General features: G+C 39.8%; 1 protein-coding gene across 1 annotated transcript in view; it reads right to left on the reverse strand.

Moving 5' to 3' along the window:
* Nucleotides 1-24,761, reverse strand: part of LOC124408163 — a 64,895-nt gene that overhangs the window by 13,603 nt on the left and 26,531 nt on the right. Inside the window, exons 2-6 of the mRNA XM_046884903.1 lie at nt 7,804-7,982; nt 6,292-6,481; nt 3,482-4,103; nt 1,829-2,735; nt 242-531 (exon numbers count right to left, since the gene is read on the reverse strand). Of these exons, the coding sequence (XP_046740859.1) occupies nt 242-531; nt 1,829-2,735; nt 3,482-4,103; nt 6,292-6,481; nt 7,804-7,982 (2,188 nt within the window). The remainder of the gene's footprint in view (nt 1-241; nt 532-1,828; nt 2,736-3,481; nt 4,104-6,291; nt 6,482-7,803; nt 7,983-24,761) is intronic.

A 24,761-nucleotide genomic window follows, 5' to 3' on the forward strand; every position in this document is an offset into this window, starting at 1 on the left:
TATCAGGCTGGGATCACGATACGTAAACAGGGAAATAAAAATTTCGAGCTTTTCTTTTCTTTACGACGGTCGATGGATAATTTCGACGATAAAAAAAGACAGAAAAAATTAGGATCAAAAATAAAATTATAAACTTTACACCGCCCTGATTTTATATATATATATCAGATTCTCGATGACGTATCGATTACTTATATCGTAAAATTTCTTCCTCCTCGAAATTGAAATAACATTTACTCACCCATGCTGATTCCCGAGCTGGACGGATCCTCGTTTTTGGCACCCCAACTTCCGGCGAGGTTCAGGGCGAGGAGAGGCCGTTCCTTGAGGAGCTCAGCCACTGAGGCGAGTCCTTCGCGGCCACATCCTAGATGGGGCAAATGTAGGGCCTGGACCTGGACGCAGCTTCTCAGGGCCTCACATACCCTCGATACTTGTTCACCGGACAAATTCATGTCCAAGACTAAGCGAGCTAATTGCGGTGAGGCGTTGGCCAAGCCCCGACAGAGTGCGCTGACCACGCACTCGAGCCTGAATTGAAAGACGAAAAAAAAACTGTCAAACTCTCTCCTCATAGATTTCGAGTAAGCGTACGATTATCTTTTAAACCTTGCGTTAAGCGCCTACAGACAGGCAGCCGAAGCTACACATTGAACAAACGGCGATGCGAGATGTAGCTTCGGTTGCCTATCTGCAGGCGTTTAGCGATGAGTTTCACGGAAAACTCTCGGTTCACGACGTATAACGGCGTGTTATTAACGAGATGGAAGACCCAGGGGACTTTGAAAGTTTGACGATAGGTCGACGTATGTACGGTATGATGTCTATGATAAACTGGGTGATACAGATCGCAGCAAACGCATTTCGATAAGCGCCTGCAGACAGGCAATCGAAGCTACATATTGAACACGCAGCAATGCGGGATGTAGCTTCGGTTGCCTATCTGCAGGCGTTTAGCGATGAGTTTCACGGAAAACTCTCGGTTCACAGCGTATAATGGCAAGGGTGTTATTAACGAGATGGAAGACCCAGGGGACTCTGAAAGTTTGACGGTAGGTTGACGTGTGTATGATGTCTATGATAAACCGGGTGATACGGATCACGGCAAACGCTTCGGATACATACGCAAGGTACTTATTACTCGAAAGTTTGAGCGACAAGTTATATGTTCAAAGTTACGTAAGCCTCTACTGTATATGGATACAGTTACTGTGCAAGCTGAAAATTTAACAATGCATGCACACGCTGCATATATGTATGCACCCTCGCCGTTACGTCGACTCGACAAACTTCTCCAGCACAATCTGCACTCTATACGCGTGTAGGAGCGCCGAGTATTGTGACCCTCGAGTTATCTGGGTTTCAGAATAGTCACAGGGTGTATACCTACTTCGGTATACGCTAGCGGAGTAATCAGGTTTAATTGAATATTCTTGACACCGTGCTGCGAAATTTGCCTCGTTTTGGTAGCAGATATTGTAATTGAAAAGGAAAGTTTCAGCTTCGAAACAAATCTCTGATTGCAGCTGTTTAATAATATCCACCGAGTTTATTATAACACAATTATAGTATATTTAAGAAGCGATTTTCGTTCCAGGGGGTCGGAAAATACGAATATTTAAATCGTTCTTATTTATAATGTAATCAGGATAGCATCAGCGAAAATGGAATTAAACCTTAAATGATTACTGATCACAATTTTCCCGACTTTTAAAAGTGAAATTTTCATTTCTCGCGTACGATTACTACAGATACCGATACAACAATTTTCTTCACACGTATTAGTGTGGAGGAACGTTGAGTTCAACAAAAGGGAGTCACAACTCACCTGTCATGAGCCGATTCCTCCAGACAAGTGATGACGAGTTCGAAATCGTTGAGTCGATTTTTTCCGAGTACGCTCTTCAGGTGGCGAGCAAGCCGCTGAGCTTCGTCGACGGGAAACTCGTGTCCAAGAAGCGAGGTGATCCTGACCAATCTGACGCTCTCATTTGCGGCAAGGGCCTCAAAAAAGTCATCAAGAAACCTGGGATCCGAGCCTCTTTCAACCTGAAAAACAACCTCGAGAGCCTCGAGTGTGCAGGCCGAAGACTCGAGAATGCGGGCCCAACCCTCAAGCTCGATAGGAACAGTGTGGACGAGAGGGGCGACGCGAGGCTCGTTGGGAGCGGGCCCAAACCCGGGGCCAGCACCGACGAGCCTGCAGACGGCGGTGATGTTGCCGTCACTTGCGCCGGCCGATTTCAGGAGGGAGAAAACGGCGCGCGGTGGGACCTCGAGGGGGCAGAGCTGGTTCAGGATCAAGTGGGTCTTGGGGCCCAGCAGGCCCGCTAGGTGCCCGATTATACCGGTGGGAAGGCCTTCCAGCTCCCGGCGCAGGATGTTGGCGTACTGAGCAACCGAGGTGAGGTAATAGGCGGCCAGGAACTCGGCGACTGCCGCGTGAATCGGCGTGAAAAGCTCAGGCTTCCTGCGCTGACCGAAGGTCAGGCCCCGTGTGAGGAAACCCAGACGCGTCACTTCTAGCCCCCCACCTCGGGCCCGAAGCTCCGCCTCCGTGTAGCAGCAGCGCCCCTCGCGGAGCGCTCCCAAAGCCAGTCGACCGAAGTCTTCGAGCCGTTTTCTGCAGTGACCTGGTATTTCTTCGGTGTAGGATAGCGGCGGGTCCAGGCTTCGCTTTACGATGCATTTCACCGCTGCTTGAACCAGGGCGCTACCCTCTTCTGGGAGGCTGCCTGAAAGGGTGAAGGAATTTTTAATTAGCCATGAGAAAGAAGGTGGAAAAATAATCGACGAGGAGAAGGTCAGGTGGAGGATTTTTTTCTCTCAATTGTAAAGCGTGCTTTTCTGGGAAAATTGAAAAAATCGCATGTGAGGAATTCGTGGTTCGTTTTGTTTTTTATTACTTTGGGATTGGAAAATTGATCCTTTCATTTATGTCAAAATATGAGCCTAAAAAATAACTGTTTTTGTTGTGGTCTGTTTTTTTTTCTTCTCGTAATTTTCAACAACAGAAACGTATTTTATTTCTCACAATAGTTTCAATTCACATGCTACGAATATTTCTATACGTGAAATGAAGGCTTATGCAATTATGGATCAAGTGATTTTAAACATTTTTAAACTAATCGCAGAAATTTTCAGCTATTTCAAGCAGTTTCAACATTAGTGCGTTTTCAGCTTCCGCAGTTGAAGGAGTTTCAAACGATTTCTAATCGGTGTTAAGTGATTTCAGGTGGTTTCAAACCAATTCAAAATTTTGGACAGTTAATTTCATCTAGCTTGCCTGAAAAGCGCGCTGTTCATTGGTTGCTTCGAGTTCAAACTAATCACCAAGCGATGAACTTCATGTACCATAAATATGCGATACTAACAATAATAACAATAATAATGAATCCATCTCTCAACCTTCACTTTTCGCGTCGAACCCCCCCCCCCCCCCCCCCCCCCAAATATTTGTTCAATCTATTGTACAACATACCTGAGTCCTGGTAGAGCGAACACAGCATAACCCATCCAAGGGGATGTTGTCCAAGTTGTCGAACGGATTGCGGCTGGGCGTTAAGGACCTCAAGGAAGTCGCGTACACGATCGGCGATGTCGTTGTGGATGAAATAGGCTGCGCACAGTCTCTCGACGTGTGGCCACTCGAGACCAGCGAGGTTGACGCGCCTCTGAACGAGGGGCGAAAGTGCCCCAGAGTTCTTGGGCGAGCAGGTGACCAGGATGCGGGCATCGGGGAAGAGGCGACCCTCCAGAAGGTCAACCGCGTCGCTGAGGGAGGGCCGGCCTCCCACACACTCGTCGTACCCATCCAGGACGAAGAGGACGCGGTCCTCCATCAGGTGCAGCGTCCTCCACACCTGGGTAGCCGCGTCCCCCAGCCCCGAAGTCCGTGGCAGGAGCTCTCGCGACAGGTAACTCAGCACCGAACTCCCTCGCAGTTCTCGTAGCGGCACGATCAGCGCCAGCGCCGGTGATCCACCGTCGACCTGGGTCGCCCATTGGTGCAAGAGCCGCAGGCACAGCGTCGTTCGTCCGCTTCCTGGACCCCCTTCGATAGCCACTCGACGAGGCGCTTCCGACACTGAGCCGTCACTGAGCTGAAATTCAGTGAGATTCATTGCTTGAGGTCCACTCTCGCCGTTAAAGCGCTTTGGAAAGCCTACTCGAGATGCATCTCGCCGATTCGATTCATTTTGCGATATGTTGTAGGGCATGGAGGAATAGTGGATACGTATTTTTTTTCAAGTGCCAACTCGGTCGTTCAAGAGGTGAAAACCACCCGTAAATATCAAAGAAGTGCAGCTGCAGAGGGTTTCAAGAGTCCTGAAAAATTCGAACTTACTGTTTGACCTCAAGGATACTCGGGCTTTATTATATGGTGATATTTCCATGCAGGGTTTACCTGATTCTGTGCAACCACGCGTATGGGGATTGCGTTACAAGTGCCCGCATCCGCACTGCAGATATTATATCACATATCTAGATAAACGTACATCAGTCACAGAGGCACGATTCACCCGGTACCGCAAATTTGGCTAAATTTAAATATTGAGCAGGGATGTACTCTCCCGAGAGAATGACGCATGTAATATCATATGCATAGTAATACGCATAAGTATGTAAATAATACAACCCATTCCCAGTAGTACATTTCCATGTAAACCAAGCACCGTTGAATACAGTTTAGTTCTCCGTGTCCATTTATACTGTATATACATAATACGTCCAACCAGCCCAGGAATCTCTCCACCTTTGCATCAGATGCCTATTTGCATTCCATTGAAGCGACCAGTGCGGTGGCAGTTTGGAAGCATTAGTATAATTAGTGACAGTATGAACCGGTTGAGAATTGTGCCCGAGTTGGACACAAATTGAAAATAATATTCCTCAGGTCAGGCGGTAGGTACCTACCTCTAGCACAAAGAGACAATTCGCATTGATCAACAAGGAAGTCACGGAACTCGAGAAAGATCGTTTCTCCTCGACCCGACTCCATTAGTGAAGCCGTGCATCAGAGCGAGGAAACTGCGCACACAGGTGATATCGGTAGTGATGAATACACGCTGCACACGCACACTAAGATTCCGGAGGCGTTACTCGTCCTCGTAAAAATGTTGGCGTGCGGGTTTTCCGTTGCCAATTTATCATACTTTCGCTTGGTATCTTGGGCTGCGCGATAACGCGTGTGTGGAAACGCCTTGCAGAGGGGTTTGTTTCGGAGAACAGAACCGGCTACCCGCTACTCAGAGGATTGAAGCTATAAACCGGCGGAAGTCTATTTCTTCCTTCCTTCTTTCCGTTATTCCTACTTCGTTCTTCCCCTCTTCCTGCGCCTCTATCTCTAACGCAATAAAATACATCCCGCGATACTCTCTGATCCGCTCCAGGTAGCCTCGTCTCATCTGTTTATCCACGGTTGAAGGATCCCGCGAATTCAACCCCGTTTCGACTTCTTCCACTGCCTGATTCCTCCCTCGAACCTTGATCGGTAAAAATCTAGGATCCCTTCGGCCGGGGACTTCTTCCGGTTGTATTTTATGCCAGTGAAAAGGGGCGTAATCGTTCAGTAGAAATCGTGCAAATTATCCCCCCCCCCCTTTTTTTTTCTCATTCGCAAGTAAAATTAGTTCCAATTACTTTGGAGATGTAAATTTCCTGTTTTTTATCCTGGTCCCCTAATGTCGTCCCTTATTCCACCACGTCTTTCATAGTTCGGTTGAAACACTGTCGTGTGTGTGTGTGTGTGTGTATAACGCGTGAACATTTGCAGTTGCGAAAAGCCGTTCATAATGCAGCGGTAGACCGGGGAATTCCAATTATCTGTATAATCATAAAGTGAACAGCTGGAATGGCACACTGCCCAGTTTCCAGCGTCCTCCGTTTCCCCCAGGCACGGGCCAGCCCTAAACACACTGAAATTTCACGTGCGCACCCCATGTGCCTGGTTTCACAAAAAATATCTCTAATTGTTCCGTTGCAACCTTCATGTTAAACGTCCTCCGTTTAAAGACCCTTCGATGCTTCTCGGAGGCTTTGGAAAGCCTACTCGAGATGCATCTCGCCGATTCGATTCATTTTGCGATATGTTGTAGGGCATTGAAAAATACTGAACACGTATTTTTTTTCAAGTGCCAACTCGGTCGTTCAAAAGGTGAAAACCAACTTCGTTGCCTTTAAGGTCATAGCTTAAGATTCCATAAGGAAGGCGTTAAAAGCGTGAGTAATTGTAATGCAAAGGTACAACAAGGGGAGGGGGGTGATTAATCAAAGCGTAAATAGACTCACCCTAACGGGGGCAAAGATCTGGTCGATTTTTATATTCTCAAGGCGATGCTCTTGCTCGCTTTTGTGAATCAGCTGGAGGTGAGGCTGAAAATGAGCCGGACAAAGCGTGCCAAGAGGTAAAGGAGCCGCCCACGCCGGCAGGTGGGGTGGATCCCTGGTCCCCAATTCCCTGTAGAAGGTCTTCAAAAATCTGCAACAATACCGTGAGAGAGGATCAGTCGATACTCGACCATCTTGAGCTACGTGGTCTTGTATATACATATACATATATCATCAGGAATAATACAGGTCTGCAACTAACAAGCTAAACAGATTTTTTTACAGCGTAACTTGTAGATTTCTACTCTGTGAAACCGGGAAAAGTACTAGAAAAATTCCATCAAGTTAGGTTTTTTCACCTTGAACTTGTGTTTGTAGTTTCATTTGTAATGAAACTTTAGTTTAACTCGAAATCTGGTATTTTATCTTTGGTTCTAAATATCCTCTGCAAAAGTGATTTCTTACTTTCATTAAATATGCATTAGAGTGAGACTCGAGAATAAGTACAAATAGGGAAAGATAAAATGGAAAGCGGAAGTGAAATGTCAAAGAGAAGAAGAAGAGCCGGTTTCATATATCGTCCTTTTTCTTACGCAAAAACCTTGTATTTCACAAAACTACTGTAAATAATAAAGAGCAATGGAAGTCATTTTTGTATTCAGCACACTCAAAAACATATCAATTACAAAAAACATCCCATACAGTTCAAACAACATACGTTTTTGCAGACCTGTTTAATCATTGAATATTTTTCTTCTTGCAATTATATTATCCCTCGCTTTAAGATTACTGCAATTAGTCACGATGCGACTGAATCAGGGATGCAAAGCCAATTCCAATCGATTTCATCACGAATTGAAATCTATTCCTCCCTCTGCCACGGCTGAGGTATTCTTGTAACCTTTGATCTGCGCGAGACTGGATTCGACAAATGTTGACTTGGTTGATCAGTCAAACGAGATACCCACCCTGTACCTCAAGGCAACCGTGCTATGGGACTTTATACCGTAAACATGGTACAACAATGCCTTCTTCTGCGAGCAGCAGACGACAATGAACGAAACTTTGTGGTGTTTTCTTTCTTTTTTTTTTTTTGATTCTTCTCTTTTCTCTTCACCTGCACTTCCACGTGTTATAACAAAGAGCTCTCGTATCGCGTTTTAAATCACGAATATAAATTTAGTTATGGTTTCTCCTTTGTTTTTTTTAATTCTATTTACTATTTTCTACTAATTTCAATTAATTATATGTATACAATGAATTTTGAATCCTGGAGTTAATTAGCGGGAATGCGGGTCAAATTGCAGTCGAAGGGTGGAAACTATTACAATTGACAAACGGATGTGACCATTGGAGTCCAGTTTGCGAAATTTCGAGAGTTTAGTCAGAAAAGACCGAAACCAACTACTTTTTCTACTCCGTGGCTTCCGTTGATTTCCAAATAAAATAAAAATAACTCGACTCTTTACTAACCTGAGCAATCTTCCAAGCGGATCTCTTTCCGGGGATGAAGGTCCTCCGACTCCTAGTCGACGGGACGACGCTCTGGCGCTCGAAATGTAAGCCGTTGGAGCTGGGGGTGGACTGCATGGTGGACAACATATCGGACTTCCGCCTCCAGGTGTCGAGAGGGTGTAGCTTCGCTCCAATTCCTTAGACATATCACAAGAGAAAACGAAAATTAATATCCTACCTTCGTCAGGACTCGAGTTTTTTTTTTTTTTTTTTTTAATGAATTCGGGTCAAGTTAGTATGTCCGTTGGAATGAAGGGACAAATTTTACGTGCTTTTCTCCTATTTGTTACCTATTGTTGACGGTGAGCGTTTTTTTATTGTCCGAACAAACGAGACGAGGTAGAGGGGAAAAAAAAAACAAATAAATAAATGGAAGGAAGAAAATAATCCTCGAGGTAAAACGGAGCGAAGACTAATTGCCTGGGATTAGACCTCGTTGCTCTAACCGCGAGACCTGATGCTGACCACTCGTTATAATAAAAGAAAACTGCGGTGAGAGGAGAGCTCGAGAATTATTAACTGCCCTCGCTGAAAAGGATCCTACAATGAGAACCATGCAGGAGCATAAAAGTCTTCTTGGAAATTGAGAGGAAATTATTTAGAAAACTGCACGAGCCACTTTGCCGTGTTGAAAATTGAGCGAATAATTTTTTTGTGTCGTTTTATTAGTAGATATCCTCGTGAATGCGAATGAAATGCTTGATAAGTGGAGATAATTCAGTGGTAGAGAAAAATTAATGGAATAAATTGAGATTACGCGAGTGAATAGAACGGAGGATAAAAATCGAGGAACAATTCCGAGTGTTTAATAATTTCCGATAAAAGCTTTGTCTGATTAGTTTAATTAAACCGAGGGGTATCAAACAAAGACTGAAAGAAGAAAAAGAAGGAAAAATCGACGTTTCTCCGCCCTGAAGATCGTCCTATTTATTCACCGCGTTATCCGTAATCCTGGGATCCTTCCCCAGGAATCGTGAATTTCTGCTACTACCAAACCGCCGGCTTGTGAAACCAGAGAGAAAGGAAGCTTCCGGTTATCGCGGAATAGGGTATATGTATACGGGAATAATCAAAGCCACGAAGGGGAAAAAGGAGCAAACTTGTAGGACGAAGGATACGGTTGAAAATTGCTAGAGGTTGGCTAAGGGAGCGGCTTTCCTGGCCGTTTTCTTTTCTTGTTTTGTTTCGCATAGTCCAATGATCCTGCAGAGCAAGGACTGCGGGAGATGAAACGTCGAGAGATTTACGCAGTTAACAAGAAGAGCTTTTTTCGCGGAGGGTGAAGGTAATCGAGTAAAAGCATAGAGTGATTGAAAGATGGCGGTAATTAATCGGACTTTATGAAGCTTCCGTTAAAGCCATTTCGCCATTTTCGAATCCTCAACAATCATAGTCGAACTCTGGAGTCCTTTACGGTCGAGTGAATAGGTGTACCAACGAGTTCGTCCTCGTTTTCTCTTCGCAAACTGCGTTTTTTTTTTTTTTTTTTTTCTTCTACTACCGATATGGATAACGAGGATGAGGACCAACTACTGGACTGGTTGGTTTTGCGTTTTGGGGTGGCTCGAGTGGTGGTTTGAAATATTAACCCGATTCGAAAGCCCGGGCAGCAGAAGAAAGAGCATTTTTCAATGTCCCAGGAAACGAATGGGGAGCGAAACATCGACGTCGGTGATGCGGAGGATCGCGAGGATCAGCTGTGGGAGAAATAATGAAACCTCCCCTCCCCCCACCCCAAAAAAAAAAAATTAGAAAACAAAGAAGGAGAGTAAAATAAAAGAAAAATAAACTAAACTAAAAAAAAAAGGAGAGTTGAAAAGCTCTTTCTTGTACGTACATACATATATATCCTTGACAGGAAACGCACACGACTGTTAAAGTCCACCAATAACACGTTGCCGCTGAAACAATTCCGGGGAAAAACAACAAGACAGCTGTCGAATAACTTTTCCCCCCTAATTCCGGTAAGTTTTTTCAACAGGACGTCGCGTCGTCCTTCGTCCTCCGTCTGGCGGGTGAATTCTTTAGAGGGTTCAACGATAAAGCTTACCAACCCCCGCAATCTGCAGGCAACAAGACTGTCCCTCAGGTTTAAAGCCCATGTCTCAGCTGACACGGGAGAAAAGTCTTTTAAAGGGGAGGATTGGGGGTGAAAGCTGACGGAAAAGTTTCGTTCGGGGGGGTAAAAATCGTGATTTGTTTCGCAAGCTCTCGAGGCCGGCTGTTTATTAAGCTCACTTGTAAGCAGGCATGATATCTCGTGCGAGAGAAGAGAAGACAGAGACAGAGAGAGAGAGAGAGAGAGAGAGAGAGAGAGAGAAAAGTTGAGCCCTCTCGTGCTCACTGAGTGCCCTCGGCGCTCTGCACCTTCGTCGGAATGATAAAAGAACGAAGGGAGGCCGCCCTCCACTCCTTTTTGAGTGGCAGTAGCCATTCTTTTCGGACTACAGAATCCTCACCTTTGTTACTTTTGCCCTTCTCCCCCACCCCCACCCCCCTCCCTGTGTGAGTAACACTTGACTCCAGCTACCGTGTTTTGCAGTAGCTCGCTCGATATTGCCTCGAGGGATGAAGAACCAAGGGATTAAAGTGGAAATCAGATTCTTGGAAAATCATCGTCGAGTTCGGTAAAATGTCTAAACAAACAAGAGACGAAAAAAATAAATAAATAAATAAACAAAAATAATCATTGATCGAAGCCCATTTTTTACCGGAAGCTGCAGGCATTCGGTCATGACGAATCCGCAAATTACTCGTATTTAAAGGGTTCAAAATTCTTATCTCATTTCTCAATTTTTCTCCCCTAGACGTTTCGCTTTTATTACAATATTATGTAAATGTTGTCGGTATCGTGATTATTATTATTATTATTATTATTATTATTGTTATTATCATTCGACGCACTGTATACTTTTTTTATGTCATGTATTATATATAGTCGCGTCAGGCGACTCTCTGCGGCGTTGTTCGACGAGCTGGCGCCCCGCAAAACTACCCCCAACCCTCCGCACATCTGCACAGACTTTTAAACGAAGGATCGAACGATGGACATGGAGGGTTGTGTACGCGGCCGGTAATAGAGGAAGCGATTTTTATCCCGGCACGAAGGGTTGAAGTTTGGGAATATCTATACTTTGACTCCCTAAAATTACTCCGATCTTTCTCCGCAGGGGTTGAAAATTGCGGAAATCGTATAAAACTCGGTGTTAAATGGGGGAAAAATTTGAAGAAAAAAAATATTTATCTCGGCACGAAGGGTTGTGTGTTCGGGAATATCTACTTTGACTCCCTAAAATTATTCCGATCTTAAGTGAGGGAAAAATTTTGGGAAAAAAAAGATCGAGATTTAACGTTTTCTTTTTCTTTTTTTTGTGAAACCAGATTAGTTCTCTTAGTCTCAACTTTGATAAGATAGTTGCTCCGGAGTTTTGGGTTAACCGACTTTTAGTCTGGTGGAAATTTCCCGGTTCTTCCCTAAACGGTCCGGAGATTAAAACCGGAAGTTCGAAACTGCAAAACGAGTCGGTGTATCGTCTCGAGTTTTGTTTCAAACTCCTATCAACGATATCCTCGGTCTACGCGGTGCTGAATATTCACGCGTTGAAAAAATTCTTCCCTCCACTAAAAATAAAAAACAAAAAAAAAAAAAAAAGATAAAAATGATGGAAAGAAAAAAATATAAAAGAAACTGCAGAAGGCAAAGAAGATAAAGAGAAAAGTAAAAACCGAGGCTGAACTCCAAGCACGTACGTTGTATCACTCGTTCGCCATTTTTCTCTTCTACTATAGATATACCTACGTTTGGGGGTTGCATTAAAACACAGGATAAATTTTTCGTTTTTCTTCATTTTCCAGGTAAAGTAAAAATATCCCCGCTTCACAACGTCAACGCGTTTTACATTTCTTCTTTTCTTTTTTCTATCTTACTTTTTTAGCCGGGAAAAAATTTTTCTCCCCTACTTATAAGCTTGTAGTTTTTTCTTTTCTTTTCTTTATTTTTTGTGGAACCGATTCAACCGTTTCCACTTCATTCTTCGCCGGTTATCGATGATCTCCGTTTCGTCAGGTGATGCAGGTATCGAATCTACTTGTCAATCCAATTCGCGATGGACTGTAATACGATTCGACCCAACGCAAAATGCACACGGCAAGCTGATATTATATGCTGGAAAATAATACACCTGATGTACATACATACTACATACATAACACATGAGATGCTGTTTATTCGAGCCGTTGAGGTACAAACTATCGCATATCAGCTTCATTTCTACCCACACGGTTTCTCGTTTACTCGCTACCACCACGTTTGCTTTTTTTCCAAATTTCTTTTAGTTTTTTAATTATAATTATTATTATTCATCAGCATTATTTCTTATCCCTCGATCTCTACGTCTTTTTACCCTTTGACTAATTTTTTTTTCATCTTTTTCCGCTGCTGCATCGTCTCCTGTTACTCGATGTATACCTGCACCATGTAACCACGGCGGTGCAACATGCGTGCGATTTTTTTTTTTTTTTTTTAATTTGCTTCTCGATGAATTTGATATTCAAGATCAGAGGACGCAGATTTAACTCATTTAACACCTTAACACTAGAGGAGAAAAAGTAAGTGACGATAAATTCCGGGATAATGAATCGTCGTTTTATTTGGGGTATTATTTTTTTTTTTTTTTGTTCTACTATTCAACAACATTTTTGTTGCAGTTGTTGCTCTAATTTTACAACCTATAACCTAATTTTTAGAAATTCCTCTTTCCTTAAGGAAGGAAAAAATATGGACACCGTTGAAACACCGAACCACCCAACGATCGAAGATCTCGAATGTCTCTTGCGGGATATAAAACACTTGCAGCCTTGGCTTCGAGATCCCTCGAGAAATTATTGAAGCATATCACATTGCAACGGTTATAAATTTATTCGCACATATAGGCGTGCCTGTAATAAAATGTGGCTAACATTTTTCGCTGAATTCATTTACATGTGTGGTATGGAAATGTATTTATATTTATATAACGCGTTATAATTATTATAAAATTTCAAAATTAATTTACTAGAATTTGAGCAAACAGATTTTTTTTTCTCCAGCATAAAAATGAGGACCAAAATAAAAAGAGAACAGTGAAAGGGGAGAAAATGTTTTTCGAATTAAGTTTTTCAAAAATAAAACTGCTCAATCAATTTAAGTGTTTCTTTTGGAAAATTCAAGAAACTTTGTCTTGTGTTTGAACGCGTATAAAAAAAAAAAAAAAAGTATATCTAAGTTGGACCTAAAAAATTCGGTAAAATTAAAGGAGAACGCGACGAAACGAAAAATAAAACGAAATGAGATAACAAACGCAGAACGAGTTTGAAAATTTTAATTAATTACTCCAAGATAACGAGACTAAGAATCGAAAAAAAGAATCCGTAAAATCGGTTCAGTGATGGAGATAAAGACCGAAAAGAACACGTGGGGAAAACGGAAAGCAACGAACCATTACGGTCTCTGTTCACTGCCGTGTCGCCGTAGATAAACACGTGTGTTTGTCCGAGATCCTTTGGTCCTTGAGTCCTAGCAACGGTCTTTGCACGGATGTTCGAAAACAGAACGTTTCACGATCGATCCGACGAGTTCGCACTGTGTGGGTACACCTTAGCACACATATATATGTATACGTTAGGGTGGGCCAGAAAAAATGACTTTTTTTCGTTAGCCAGCGTGAAAATATTATTTTAAAAAGAAGTCTATTTGCGGTTTTCCATTTCCCGTCAAAATGACGAAAGATTTTTTCATTTTGGAATGTTATTCTTCAACAACGGATTGGTGGATCGTAAAGAACGATACATACTTTTTTGTAAGAAATTGAACGATCTACAATAAAAGTCTCTTGCGATTTTTTCGTAAGTCTACTGGTTCAAAAGTTATTTAAGTTTAAAAATTGGTTATTTCTAATTTCACGATTTTTTTCATTTCCATCATGAAATAATGGTTGAAAAATGAGACAAGTATAATATTTCTTAAAATTCCAAAGTAAAAGAAGAAATTTTCCTATATTATTCAAACCGGAAATGGAAAATCGCAGAAAGGCTTCTCTTGACATTAACATTAAAACCTCAAACTCTTACAGAATATTTTTCTGCGTCACTTTGAACGACATTTTCCCAGTAACTAAAGAAAAAAGAATAGACATTTCTTTTGGCTCACCCTAGTATACATATACGTGGGTGTTGGGGACGAAGTTAGAAACGCTTAGGTACGTAATTTTCGCTTCCGAATCAGTATAGACGTAGGTATACATACATACATATATATATATATATATATATATATATAGACACGCATGCACACATGGCCGAAAAACTTTCCCGATCTTTAAGGAACGAGGACGCCGGGAAATCGCTGCGTCAATACCGGCCAAGTTTCAAGAATTTTCTCGACACGTTGTGAAAATTGCCTCGTCGAGGACAGAATTTCCGATCGCAAGGATTGCGGCTGTAATAAATAAAATATATTATAGTTTTCGGCCTACTTTGCGAATGTTCTTCGATTTTATTTTCTCGCCCAAATTTTCACCGCGATAGAGAAAAAGTTTTTTGGGGTGAAAAAGTTGTTTAAAAAATTTCATAAAATCTATTTAAAACCAAATCTGTATTTTCTCAATAATTAACCACAGATTTTGGTAAATTATAAACGATTTTAATAATTATTTATGCATTCTTGTATGTACGTTGAAATTCCGAGTAAGATTTAAGCGTAATTCCTCAAAGTTAACAAATTTTCTCCACCGGTTTCCAAGAGCAATTATTATTCTGATTCCAGCAACGCAAATATACCGAGTAACTTTTCTCCAGATTTCGAGCTAATGAGATAAAATTATACAAACAATTCACGTATATATATATATTTATAAATTATATATCACAAACACGTATCGAATTCTCGGTACGAAATAAGCTCGAGAAGTTCAGTAGCTGAGCCGTAACGTTTTATTATATTTCATGAAGAAGTTTGTTAGGCTGAACGTCGACGAAAAGATATTTCTGGCAGTTAGGAAGACAAAAACAAAAAAAAAAAAAAAACAGAAAAAGAAGAAGAAGTTACCGGTCTACAGATAGAAAATAGAAAGCTGAAAAATGTGAAAAAAAAAATTGTTGATAGAAGTTCCAGAATAAAATTGATTCGCAAATTTTGTTCGACAAAAATGTAGTAAGAAAATTACAAAGACAGAAGGATAAGTGATTACAATAACGTGTAGCTAAGTATCATAGAAAAACTGAGAGCGAGAATATTCGACAGGCCAAAAATACGGCCGGATATAAATCAGTCGAGCTTGTCAATTTTTCGGGGGTAAAAAAGAAAACTTTGGCCAACCCGTCGAATGAATTTTAACCCTGGTTTAGGCGAGCACGTAGATACGATGGAATACCCGACACGGGAAAACTCGAGGAACCCTTTTCCCCTTACCCTTTTGACCGGTATGCAGGGATTCATCCCTTTGAGACCCACAAGCACCGAAACGAGATGCCGAAAATTCTCTGACCCGGAGAGTTTGTGCCAAACGTGGGCCTAATCGTATTTTTTTTTTTGTTTTTCTTTTTGACGATCCGTATCAGAGCCATTTTTTAGCGTCGGATAAAATAACTTTCTTTCTAATCGTAAGTAGAAAAAATTCTATCGTGAACACTTTTGCTTTGATTACTGCGAAAGAGATATGAAAAATGGAACATGAAAAATGAAAAATGAAAAATGAGAAATGAAAAATGTATAATGAAAAACAAAAGATGAAAAATGAAAAATGATACTCCGAGGGGGTTGAAAATTGAAGATATTTTACCTTCGATCCAAATCAAGTAAAAAGAAGGCCAAGACTTCAGTTCAGGCTTTCGCTGATGCGGGGTAAAAAGGGGAATTTTTTCTTTTTCTTTGTATGTTTGCTTTTTATATTTATTTCCTTCTCTTTTCCCCGCCCGCGCCCTCAAGGGCGGCGGTCTTTTAAATGGTCTGAAATACGGAGGATCATAACTCGCGGAGTATTCGAAACGCAATAACAGGGTATAGTAGACGGTGTGTACGCCGTTTTACGAGCTTAATTACTACAAATTGTAGACTCTTCGGCTCGGCGACGGACGCCTTTTGCCATTAGTGCCATTCGCGCTGCTCCTGCTGCTGCTACTGCTGCACGTTGCACTCGAGGGAAACAAAGCGCATTGCTTATTATAACTACAACCGAGGAAATAGCTTCTAGATTACATTTCTTCAGAACTCTAGACCTAAGTCCGCGAATATCGAGCCTCTGCAGATATACAGGGTGGGTAGAAAAAAAGAAAAGGAACCGATCTGAAACGCAAATAAAAAATCCAAAAGTATTAACCGATTTTCGAAAAATTTATGTTTCCTAAAAATTACAAGAACGAATCTTTCATTTCACGATCTTGAAAATTTCTAAAAATACTCACTCATTCTTGACATACACGCTTTTGAAAAACACGTTTTGAAAAATTTGCTGGAATGGAAAAAAAAAAATTATTTCTAAAGAACGTTCAACTCAATTTCTTATATTATATGATTAATTCTGAGATTTTATTAAGAAATTCGTCAACGCCTTCAGATTTTATTCACATTTCAAATTGGTCTTGTTCTTTTTTTTTCTTTTTTTTGGGCCCACCCTGTTTATGTAGGAAGATATTTTCTTCTGTGCAGGAATTAAACGACTTTAGATTTCATTTCAGATATATCCGAAGTTTCTCCATCGCGATCTAAAGGCTATCTAAATTCTCGCGGGGTGCCGCCGCCCGCCCCTCGACTTCATCCCCTTTGCGCTTTGAACGTCGGGTGTACTCCTAGCTTTAGATGGATTCAACTTTCCTTCAACTGTATTTCCGCATTCAATCAAGACGCTTCTCGATGCACTGTGGATGTTCAAAACCGCAATTTCGGAGGAGTTTAAACCTTGGAACTAATTTTAGGGTGAAATCAGCTCTGAAGTGAAATCGGAAAATCAAGTCTTTTTCAACAATGATCGAGTTTGAAGAACGAAACTGAAGTTTGTCGAATTCGAGTTTGCTTACAGAATCTTTAACGAGCATAGAATAATGATAATTCGAAATAAAAATCACGTTTACCTTTATATTGTAACAAAAGTATCTTTCCCACCCTGTATATTCAAACAAGGGAATCTCAGGCATTGAGGATAAAAGTATGTCACAAAATTTATGATAAATGATTTCGGATATCCAATTGCATCAAAACGATCGTAAATCTTTCGAGTGAATTTAAAAAACTTGACGTTGACTCCAATCACAGGTTTTCTGATCGCATTTTGTTTCACCGTTTCACCTTTCACCAAATTTTTTTTGTATCTTCAAATATAAGGTTTATTCTAGTATTATTAGTTTATAAAAATATTATAATACTAATCAAAATATTTAGTATTATTCATTTATTAGATAAAAATAATTAATAGTCTTCCTAAGAATATCAAAATCTTATTCTTATTATTCCTGATGTAATAGAAATCAATAATGTTTAAATTCAAAATTGTATTTTTGTTACATATATTAATATTGTATTAATTAATATGAATACCATTAAAAAATTTACTGTAATCAATGAAATAAATCACTAAACTTATTAAACTGGTTTGAAAAAAAAAACAAATATAAAAAGAATTTTTTTTATCAAACCACCCCCAAAAAGCGAGTCTATTTCACCGCACGAAGGAAGGGAGGAAGGAAGACTGAGAGCTAATAGCTGTAACAATTCGCGATCCTGTGTAAGGATGAGATCGAGAGGGTTGAATTAAGAAAATAATTCGAGTTCCTCGAGGGGCTTGAGGTGTTCGCGTGAATTGTAATCTCTCTTATTACACTCGCGGGGTGAGGTAGGAAAAGGGGTGGGGGTGAGAAGCGGGTTGATTTAGGTTTCAAACGTCTCGAGTCTCTCCGTCGACGCTTTCAACCGGCTGTAGAATTTCGAAGCATCCCCTGCACCCGGTATTCTCCTTGTATAATTGTCTGACGAAATTGAAGACGATTTCAGGTTAATTCGTCGCCCTCCCTCCCTCCCTTCCTCCCTCCCACCCTACCTACCTTTACCTTTAACTTTTCAACTCATCCCCCAGAGAAATATCGAACTATTTCTCATACCGACTACCGAATTAAGCGTCTTCGCGGCGTCTTCTCTTCTCGCCACGTATGTACCTTAAATATTTATGTAAACCTGCTCTGTTACCATCGTTAATTAAATTACCGGGATTCGATATTCCGCCGCTACTAATTAGTGCCAGCAAAGATGAGCTCGATCAGATCTCATTACGCATCAGCCTGAGAAGCTGCTGAAACTTTCGAGACACTGGAATTTCTATCATCCGAAATTCTTCGTTTTTTACAGAGTAGAATGTTGAAAAAAACATGAAATGATTTTTAGATGGTCTGGGTTTAACACTGGTCAACTTCGCGTGGAATAACCCATTACAATATGTAACAGAAGCTATTTCTAACCATTGGAGAAATATTTTTTTTCTTTTAGCCATACATTTTTTTTTTTTTAATTATTTTTCCAAAACGGTTTTCAAAATTTCTCAATTCTCTCGTCGACGTGTTATATATACGGTGGCGCAAAAAACCGACTATTTTTTTTTTTAACTCTCGTGTGACAAAATGTGAGTTTTTGATGTTTCAAGAGCCGACTCCAAAAGACAGTTTAAAAAAAAAAAAATTTAAGAGGTCGCTCCACATTTTTTGAAACGTCAGAAATCGTCAAAAACGATTTTTTTTTTCAAATTTTTTTTCTCGGTACGATATAATTTTATAGACAAAAGAAAAATAAGCTTCCGAAAGTTTCAGTTCAAAATTTGAATTTTGAAAGGTCGCTCATAATTTTTTTTCAATTTTTTGGTGCATTTCTTTAGATCTTTTCGAGCGACCTTTTAATATTCATCTTAAAATTTCATAAATTTTTTTTCTTTAATTTAGTAAGAAAGAATCGATAACAATACACCACGACATGAATTAAAAATCAAACAAAATACTAAAAATATAATTTTTTTAATATAATTTTTTGACGATTTTTGACATTTTAAAAAATTTGGAGCGACCTCTTAAAATTTTTTTTTTTCAACTGTCCTTTGGAGTGGGCTCTGAAAACATCAAAATCTAACATTTTGTCACACGAGACTCAAAAAAAAAGTCGGTTTTTTTGCGCCACCCTAATATATATATATATTATACACCGTCTGGCAAGTCCCTTCGAATTAGTCACGCTCAACGGGTCGAAATCTCTTCGCGGCTATATCTAACCCCATACGTGGTATATATATGCATATAAAATAGCCACTCCTTGACTATGGGGTGGTTTCCTGGGTAAGGTGAAGGGGGTTCCTGCTTTGTGCCTAAATATAGTGAACGGATTATCGTCCACGTCAGCGATGACGGTTTTACAGGGTAGCTGGATTCGTGATACATGCGATACGTGCGGGTAGTATGTACAATATAATGGGGAAAGGTCCAAGGGTGGCCCTCATTTTTTGACGCCACCCTAACTCGGCGCGCGAAACACGCGAAGGTGAGTCAATCGATGCAAAATAAACGTAGGATATTAATCACGCGAGTGAAAGACGATTTTTACTTCAATTCTTGTTACGAGTGATACACTTATGTATATATGGGTGATTCCATGCGAACCTAAGCAATTCCTGATCCTATTCATTGATTCAGATTTTTGTTTGAAAAATTTTCTGCGATTTTTCCAACTCCGAAAAAGTATTCTGAATTTTTTTTTTTTTTTGTGATATTTTATTCAATGGTTAATTATTCATAAATTTTGTCCCGATTTCAATATATGTATATCACATATTTATCATTTCGGTGATTTATTATTTTGGGCATATTTTTTTAGCGTTGAATATAAGCTCCGAGATAAAATCACGTATTTCAAATCTGTATGTGCTTGGCTGATGTGTTGATGTGTGTGGGTAAAGCATATTTCGCAGAACCTGCGGCGTTAATCAGGCTGTACGGATTTCTGTACGAGACTCTAATCCCTGGGATGGGCTTTTGTCCCTATGAATTGTTTGAACTCGTAATTTATACAATTAGAACGAGTGTTGAGCTTTGAATTATAACATGTACTGTGTGGGAATGCGGAGCTGGAACTCGCGATTCGCGTAGTTTTTAATTAGCGAGGATTTTTGCGATTCATGGTAACGATAAAAAGTTTCAACGCAGAATCTCATATTTTTTTTTTTTTTTTTTTAATATATGCTGCACCTTTTTTGTCTCATATTTTTAGTTTCAGATCAAGATTCTTTTTTTTTTTTTCACCAAAGAGAAGAAAATATTTTCACCGAGAATTAAACCAGAATTCAGAGGGAAGAAATACAGGCAAAGAAAACGTGCAGCTCCAACTTTTCATCGCGGAGCGTCTTCTTGTGTATGCGAATTTTTTTTTATAACACAAAGGAGAAAATTGCACGGAATAAAAAGTGAATTAAAAATTATCGTTAGCTCCTTTTATATCAACTCAGCTAACTCTTATGTTAATGAGAGTTGGAGGTTGAGTTGGAATACGGAAAAATGAGTAGAGCAAGATCGTATTAATGGTTCGTTTTCTGTCTCGACTTCGTGAGATTAGGTTATGTTAAAATTTTTTGGTTGCGAAATTTGAAGTAAGTAAAGAAATCAAACTTTCGTTTAAAGTTACTAAAGCATGAAAATGAGAATATTCAAAATCTGAAACATCGGAATTTCGAATCATCCAAGATTTTCTGGCTCGGTGAAATTTCGCCATTTTGATCTTTCTTTGTTTTGGATTTTAGATATTTTTATCCTCGGAATTTTTCTCATTTTTCACACCGACTAGTTGAGCAAACCACGCTGTCTGAGTATATTTTAATTTTCCAAATTTTTTCTCTATCGTAATACGAATTTTCGAAAATTTGACCCATCGGTTTCCGAACATTCGAAACTTTGATTTCTCTACTTCAAGTATCGCGATCAAATAATTCGAAATTAGCCGTTTTCGGTACTTTAAAATTCGGAACTTCATACCTTAATTTTCTCACCTACGATCGGTTCTTCACCACTTTTTATAATCGTGCCGTTAAAATTTCTGTAAGAAATCAACTGACAGAGTTCACTTCTGAGATCGGGTAATCGTCCGCTGTCACGATCACCGCAATAAAATTTCTGCTGCGGCATATTATTTTCTAATCACTTTTCCTCGTTATTATAAATAAACACAATAAGTGCGCAGTAAAACTGAAAAAAAAAAAAAAACGAAATAACCTTTCTTCTCGACATTCCGCGAACCTCGCATTATCGATATCCTTATTATTATCCTTCTTCCTTAAGATGCACGCAACCATTCGTTCCGCACAAACTCGATTTCTCGTTTTTCTTCCTCGCCGCAAGAAAACCGTATCAACTCTTGACACTTTGCAAAAAAATGTCACGTGACCCGTATAACGCATTCCGCTATCCGCACACTGCACTGTATCCTTTTCACGCTCCAACTCGAGAAAGCAATTCCGGAGACCAGACTCCGGAACAAACTCCGGTCCCCATTCTTGATCGAAACTTAGATCGCAATGATCCTGCTAAAAAACTCGTTTCCGGTTTCAATATTCAATACATTTTCCCCAGTCATTTTTCCAGGCACATTATCGTTCCAAAAAAAAAAAAATCGGTATCAAAAATCGGTGCAGATTTTTAGCTGCAAAAAATGCAGAATGAATCTGCATATATTCAACTCTTCACTACATCTCAAAATACTTTTCTTCCACTCGTTTATCATTTCCCGATTAATTTCGATCCGATTCGAAACGTGAAACGCGGACTAAACGAGGGCCGGCCGACTCCGAGAAGGTGGACTCCTGGACTGGAATGCAACTCCTCTCTCTCTCTCTCTCTCTCTCTCTCTCTCTCTCTCTTTCTCTCTCTCGTTCCCCTTTACTCGCCGCTCCTGGCCTCTGTCACTATTTTAACACGTTTAGTCACCGTTTGTCACGTCACCGCGTCTTACGCTCGTTGATCGCAAAATGCCAGAGTATAGAGACCTGGAGGTGGTGGAAGGAGGTGCAACGACTTTGATCTTCCGCTCGTCTAGCCACCCGTCTTTCCTCGGAATTTGCAATTTTCCCGCCATTTTCGAATCCGCAGCTGTTTCCTCGCGCCTCCTTCGTATTTTGTATTTCCGAAACGTCGCCGTCCGTCGCGTCTATTCTCGTCCACTCATCGTCTGGTCAACTTGTGTATAGACAATTCGTGTGGGCGGAATCGGAAAACCCGAACCAGGGTGGCCACGAATTTTTGGGAAAAAAATTCCAGAGCATATCCACTTTTTTCAAGACCTAAAATCTAGTAATTAAATTACTAAAACCTAAATCGTTCAGCTTAATAACTTATTATACTCGGTTAAAATTCAATTCGAATTGAGGAAAAATCTAACGTACAAACAAGTTACTTTGAAACGGATTTGTTTTCTCGATCAAAAAAAGTAAACTTATTGCCCCAAAAAATCATTTCTAATTCCCATGATGGAAAAGAGACATTTTCAATTTTTTCCATCACCAAATTAAAAATCTTCTCACAATTCCAGGTTTTTCATGTTCCCTTTTAAATTCCCTGACATTTTCAGGTTTTCCAGATTTTACAGGTGTTCGTTCGTCTGAGGATAATTTCCGGATTTCAATCTCGTTGTTTTATTTTTTTTTTTTTTTCAAAAATCTAGACAAATTTTCGAGTGTTTAATATTCGCGTTACCAGTAAAGATGATCAGCTGGAAACGGGTCTGAAGATTCGAAACTTTAATGTTACGTCAGTTTCATTTCTTCACTTCAAGTTTCAGTACCAAAAATTTAAAATTTCAACCCCCCCCCCTCCTAGTGGAAATTCTTTGTCTGTGGTGTACATTATTTGACTGTTGGTACGGGGAAAACGCGATTCAGCAGGAATTGCTGACCCTCGACTCGACTAATTACATTTGCATCGAGAAAGTTTTCCTCTTACTCGGACACCCGCAAGGATTACAGGCATGGCTCGTTTGGTCGGTTCGTTGGTTCTGCATTCTGCATTCGTAGAATAATTATAGACCGCCATGAGCGACGCGAGTGAGAAGTCATGCAGTTTGTTTAAACCTGTTTTTCAACCGTGTCACCTCGAATCTGCAAGCAGATATTTCTTCGTTCGCTTGTTCAAGGATCTATTCCGAAATTCACTTCCAAAATGAAAACTTTTGTACTTTTAATGGGCAGAAAAATTTTACCAGTAATATTTCACCGGTTTTTTGACTGATTTCGTTCGTCACTGAAAACATTCCACTCGACTCAAATTCGCTCGAACAACAAAGTAGAAAAAATGTACAACTAATCGATTATCTCAAAATTAGTCTCATTAGTTTATCATGATTTGGCCATATTTTATTCGTAGAAAATTACTCGCGTGCCGGTTTAATTAATGGTTATTACTGATTTAAATCGAGTGTTGAATTTATCGAACTAAAATTAACTCGTAGTTGAATTGAAAACCTCGCGATTCAATTCATAAAATTGTGCCACACATTTTACTGAATGGAATGTGAAATGGAGGAATTTTCGTTTTTAATCAATTCCGTGTGCCTCTTTTGTAATTTGGAAAAGAGTTCAGTGGAAATACAATTTTTTATACGATTGTTCTCACTTTGAAAAGCACGAGTTTTTTCTTGACATTATTTCGACACGGTTCGAACTTTCTGAAAAATCTGAAAAAATTCTGAAATATCATGTGTCTGATACAAAAATTCTCAAGCTTACAGCCGAAGTGAGAATATTTTTCCTTCTTACTGTACTCAAGCTTTTTCCGAAAAAAAAACTTCTAAAAACCTAGAAACGTGAATCGTTTTACTATGAATGATTGCTGAAACATTTTCATATTTTACACCAGATCGTTGAAAATTTTTTTCAAATTTTTCTCAAGAAATTTCCTTTCCTCCTCATTTTGCTGATAAAAGAAAAAATTGGTAATCATAAAATCGTTCCGAAAAAATCTGTAAAATTTTCAAAAATCCGGTACGACATAATATGAAAATGTTTCAGAAATGATACATACTAAAACAACTCCCGCTTCTAATTTTTTCAACGTTTGTTTTACCAGAAAAAGTTTAAAAACAGTCAGAATAAAAAAATCCACTCCAGCTCCAAGCTCAAAAATTTTTATACCTGACACATGATTTATCAAAAATTTTTTTTTTCTAGATTTTTAAATTGCGTCGATCAATAAAATGGTTCTGAAAAATTGGACGAAAATTTGAACCGAGTCAAAGAAATCGAATAAAGAAGAAAAAAAAAAAAAAAAATTCTTTTCATATGAAAATGAAAATGAAAAAAAATGAGCTGGACTTCCTCATACATATCATTCATATACATATATGTGACCTGCCATTATGAGAAGAAGAAATATTTCGCATACCTCGCGTAAATTCCGCTCTAGTATAATCCGAGCTTTTTATGGCGTGCAGAAGTCGATTTAACCGAGGCGTATAACGAAAGCTCAAGGCTCGAATAGCCGCATTCTTAATATCGCGAAAACGGCAACTAATACCGAGCGGATTTCCCACGTCGCATATTCCCTGGAAAGTGTACCGTTGCTCGGGAAAAATCGGGTCAAGCTTTGCCGCACTTTGCTGCAGCAGCGCAAGATTACACTGCAGTGTTTTGATCCGCGATTATGATGAACTTTCCAACTTCCATACCGGTTCGTATATCAATACTTTTATCCGCGCATCTACATATATGTCGCTGCTTTTCTTCGACTTGTCGTATAATAAAAACCGGCTCAAAGTTGTTCCGCTAATATTTTTTCTTGTTCCTACTTTCGAGCTTCTTTTTTTGCGAGCTTGAGTTTCAGTAATTTTTTTTTTTTTTTTTTTTTTCTCTTTCTCAAGCCACATCAATCTGTCA

This window comes from Diprion similis, chromosome 7, assembly GCF_021155765.1.
Source record: "Diprion similis isolate iyDipSimi1 chromosome 7, iyDipSimi1.1, whole genome shotgun sequence".
In the NCBI taxonomy this organism is placed as follows: Eukaryota; Metazoa; Arthropoda; class Insecta; order Hymenoptera; family Diprionidae; genus Diprion; species Diprion similis.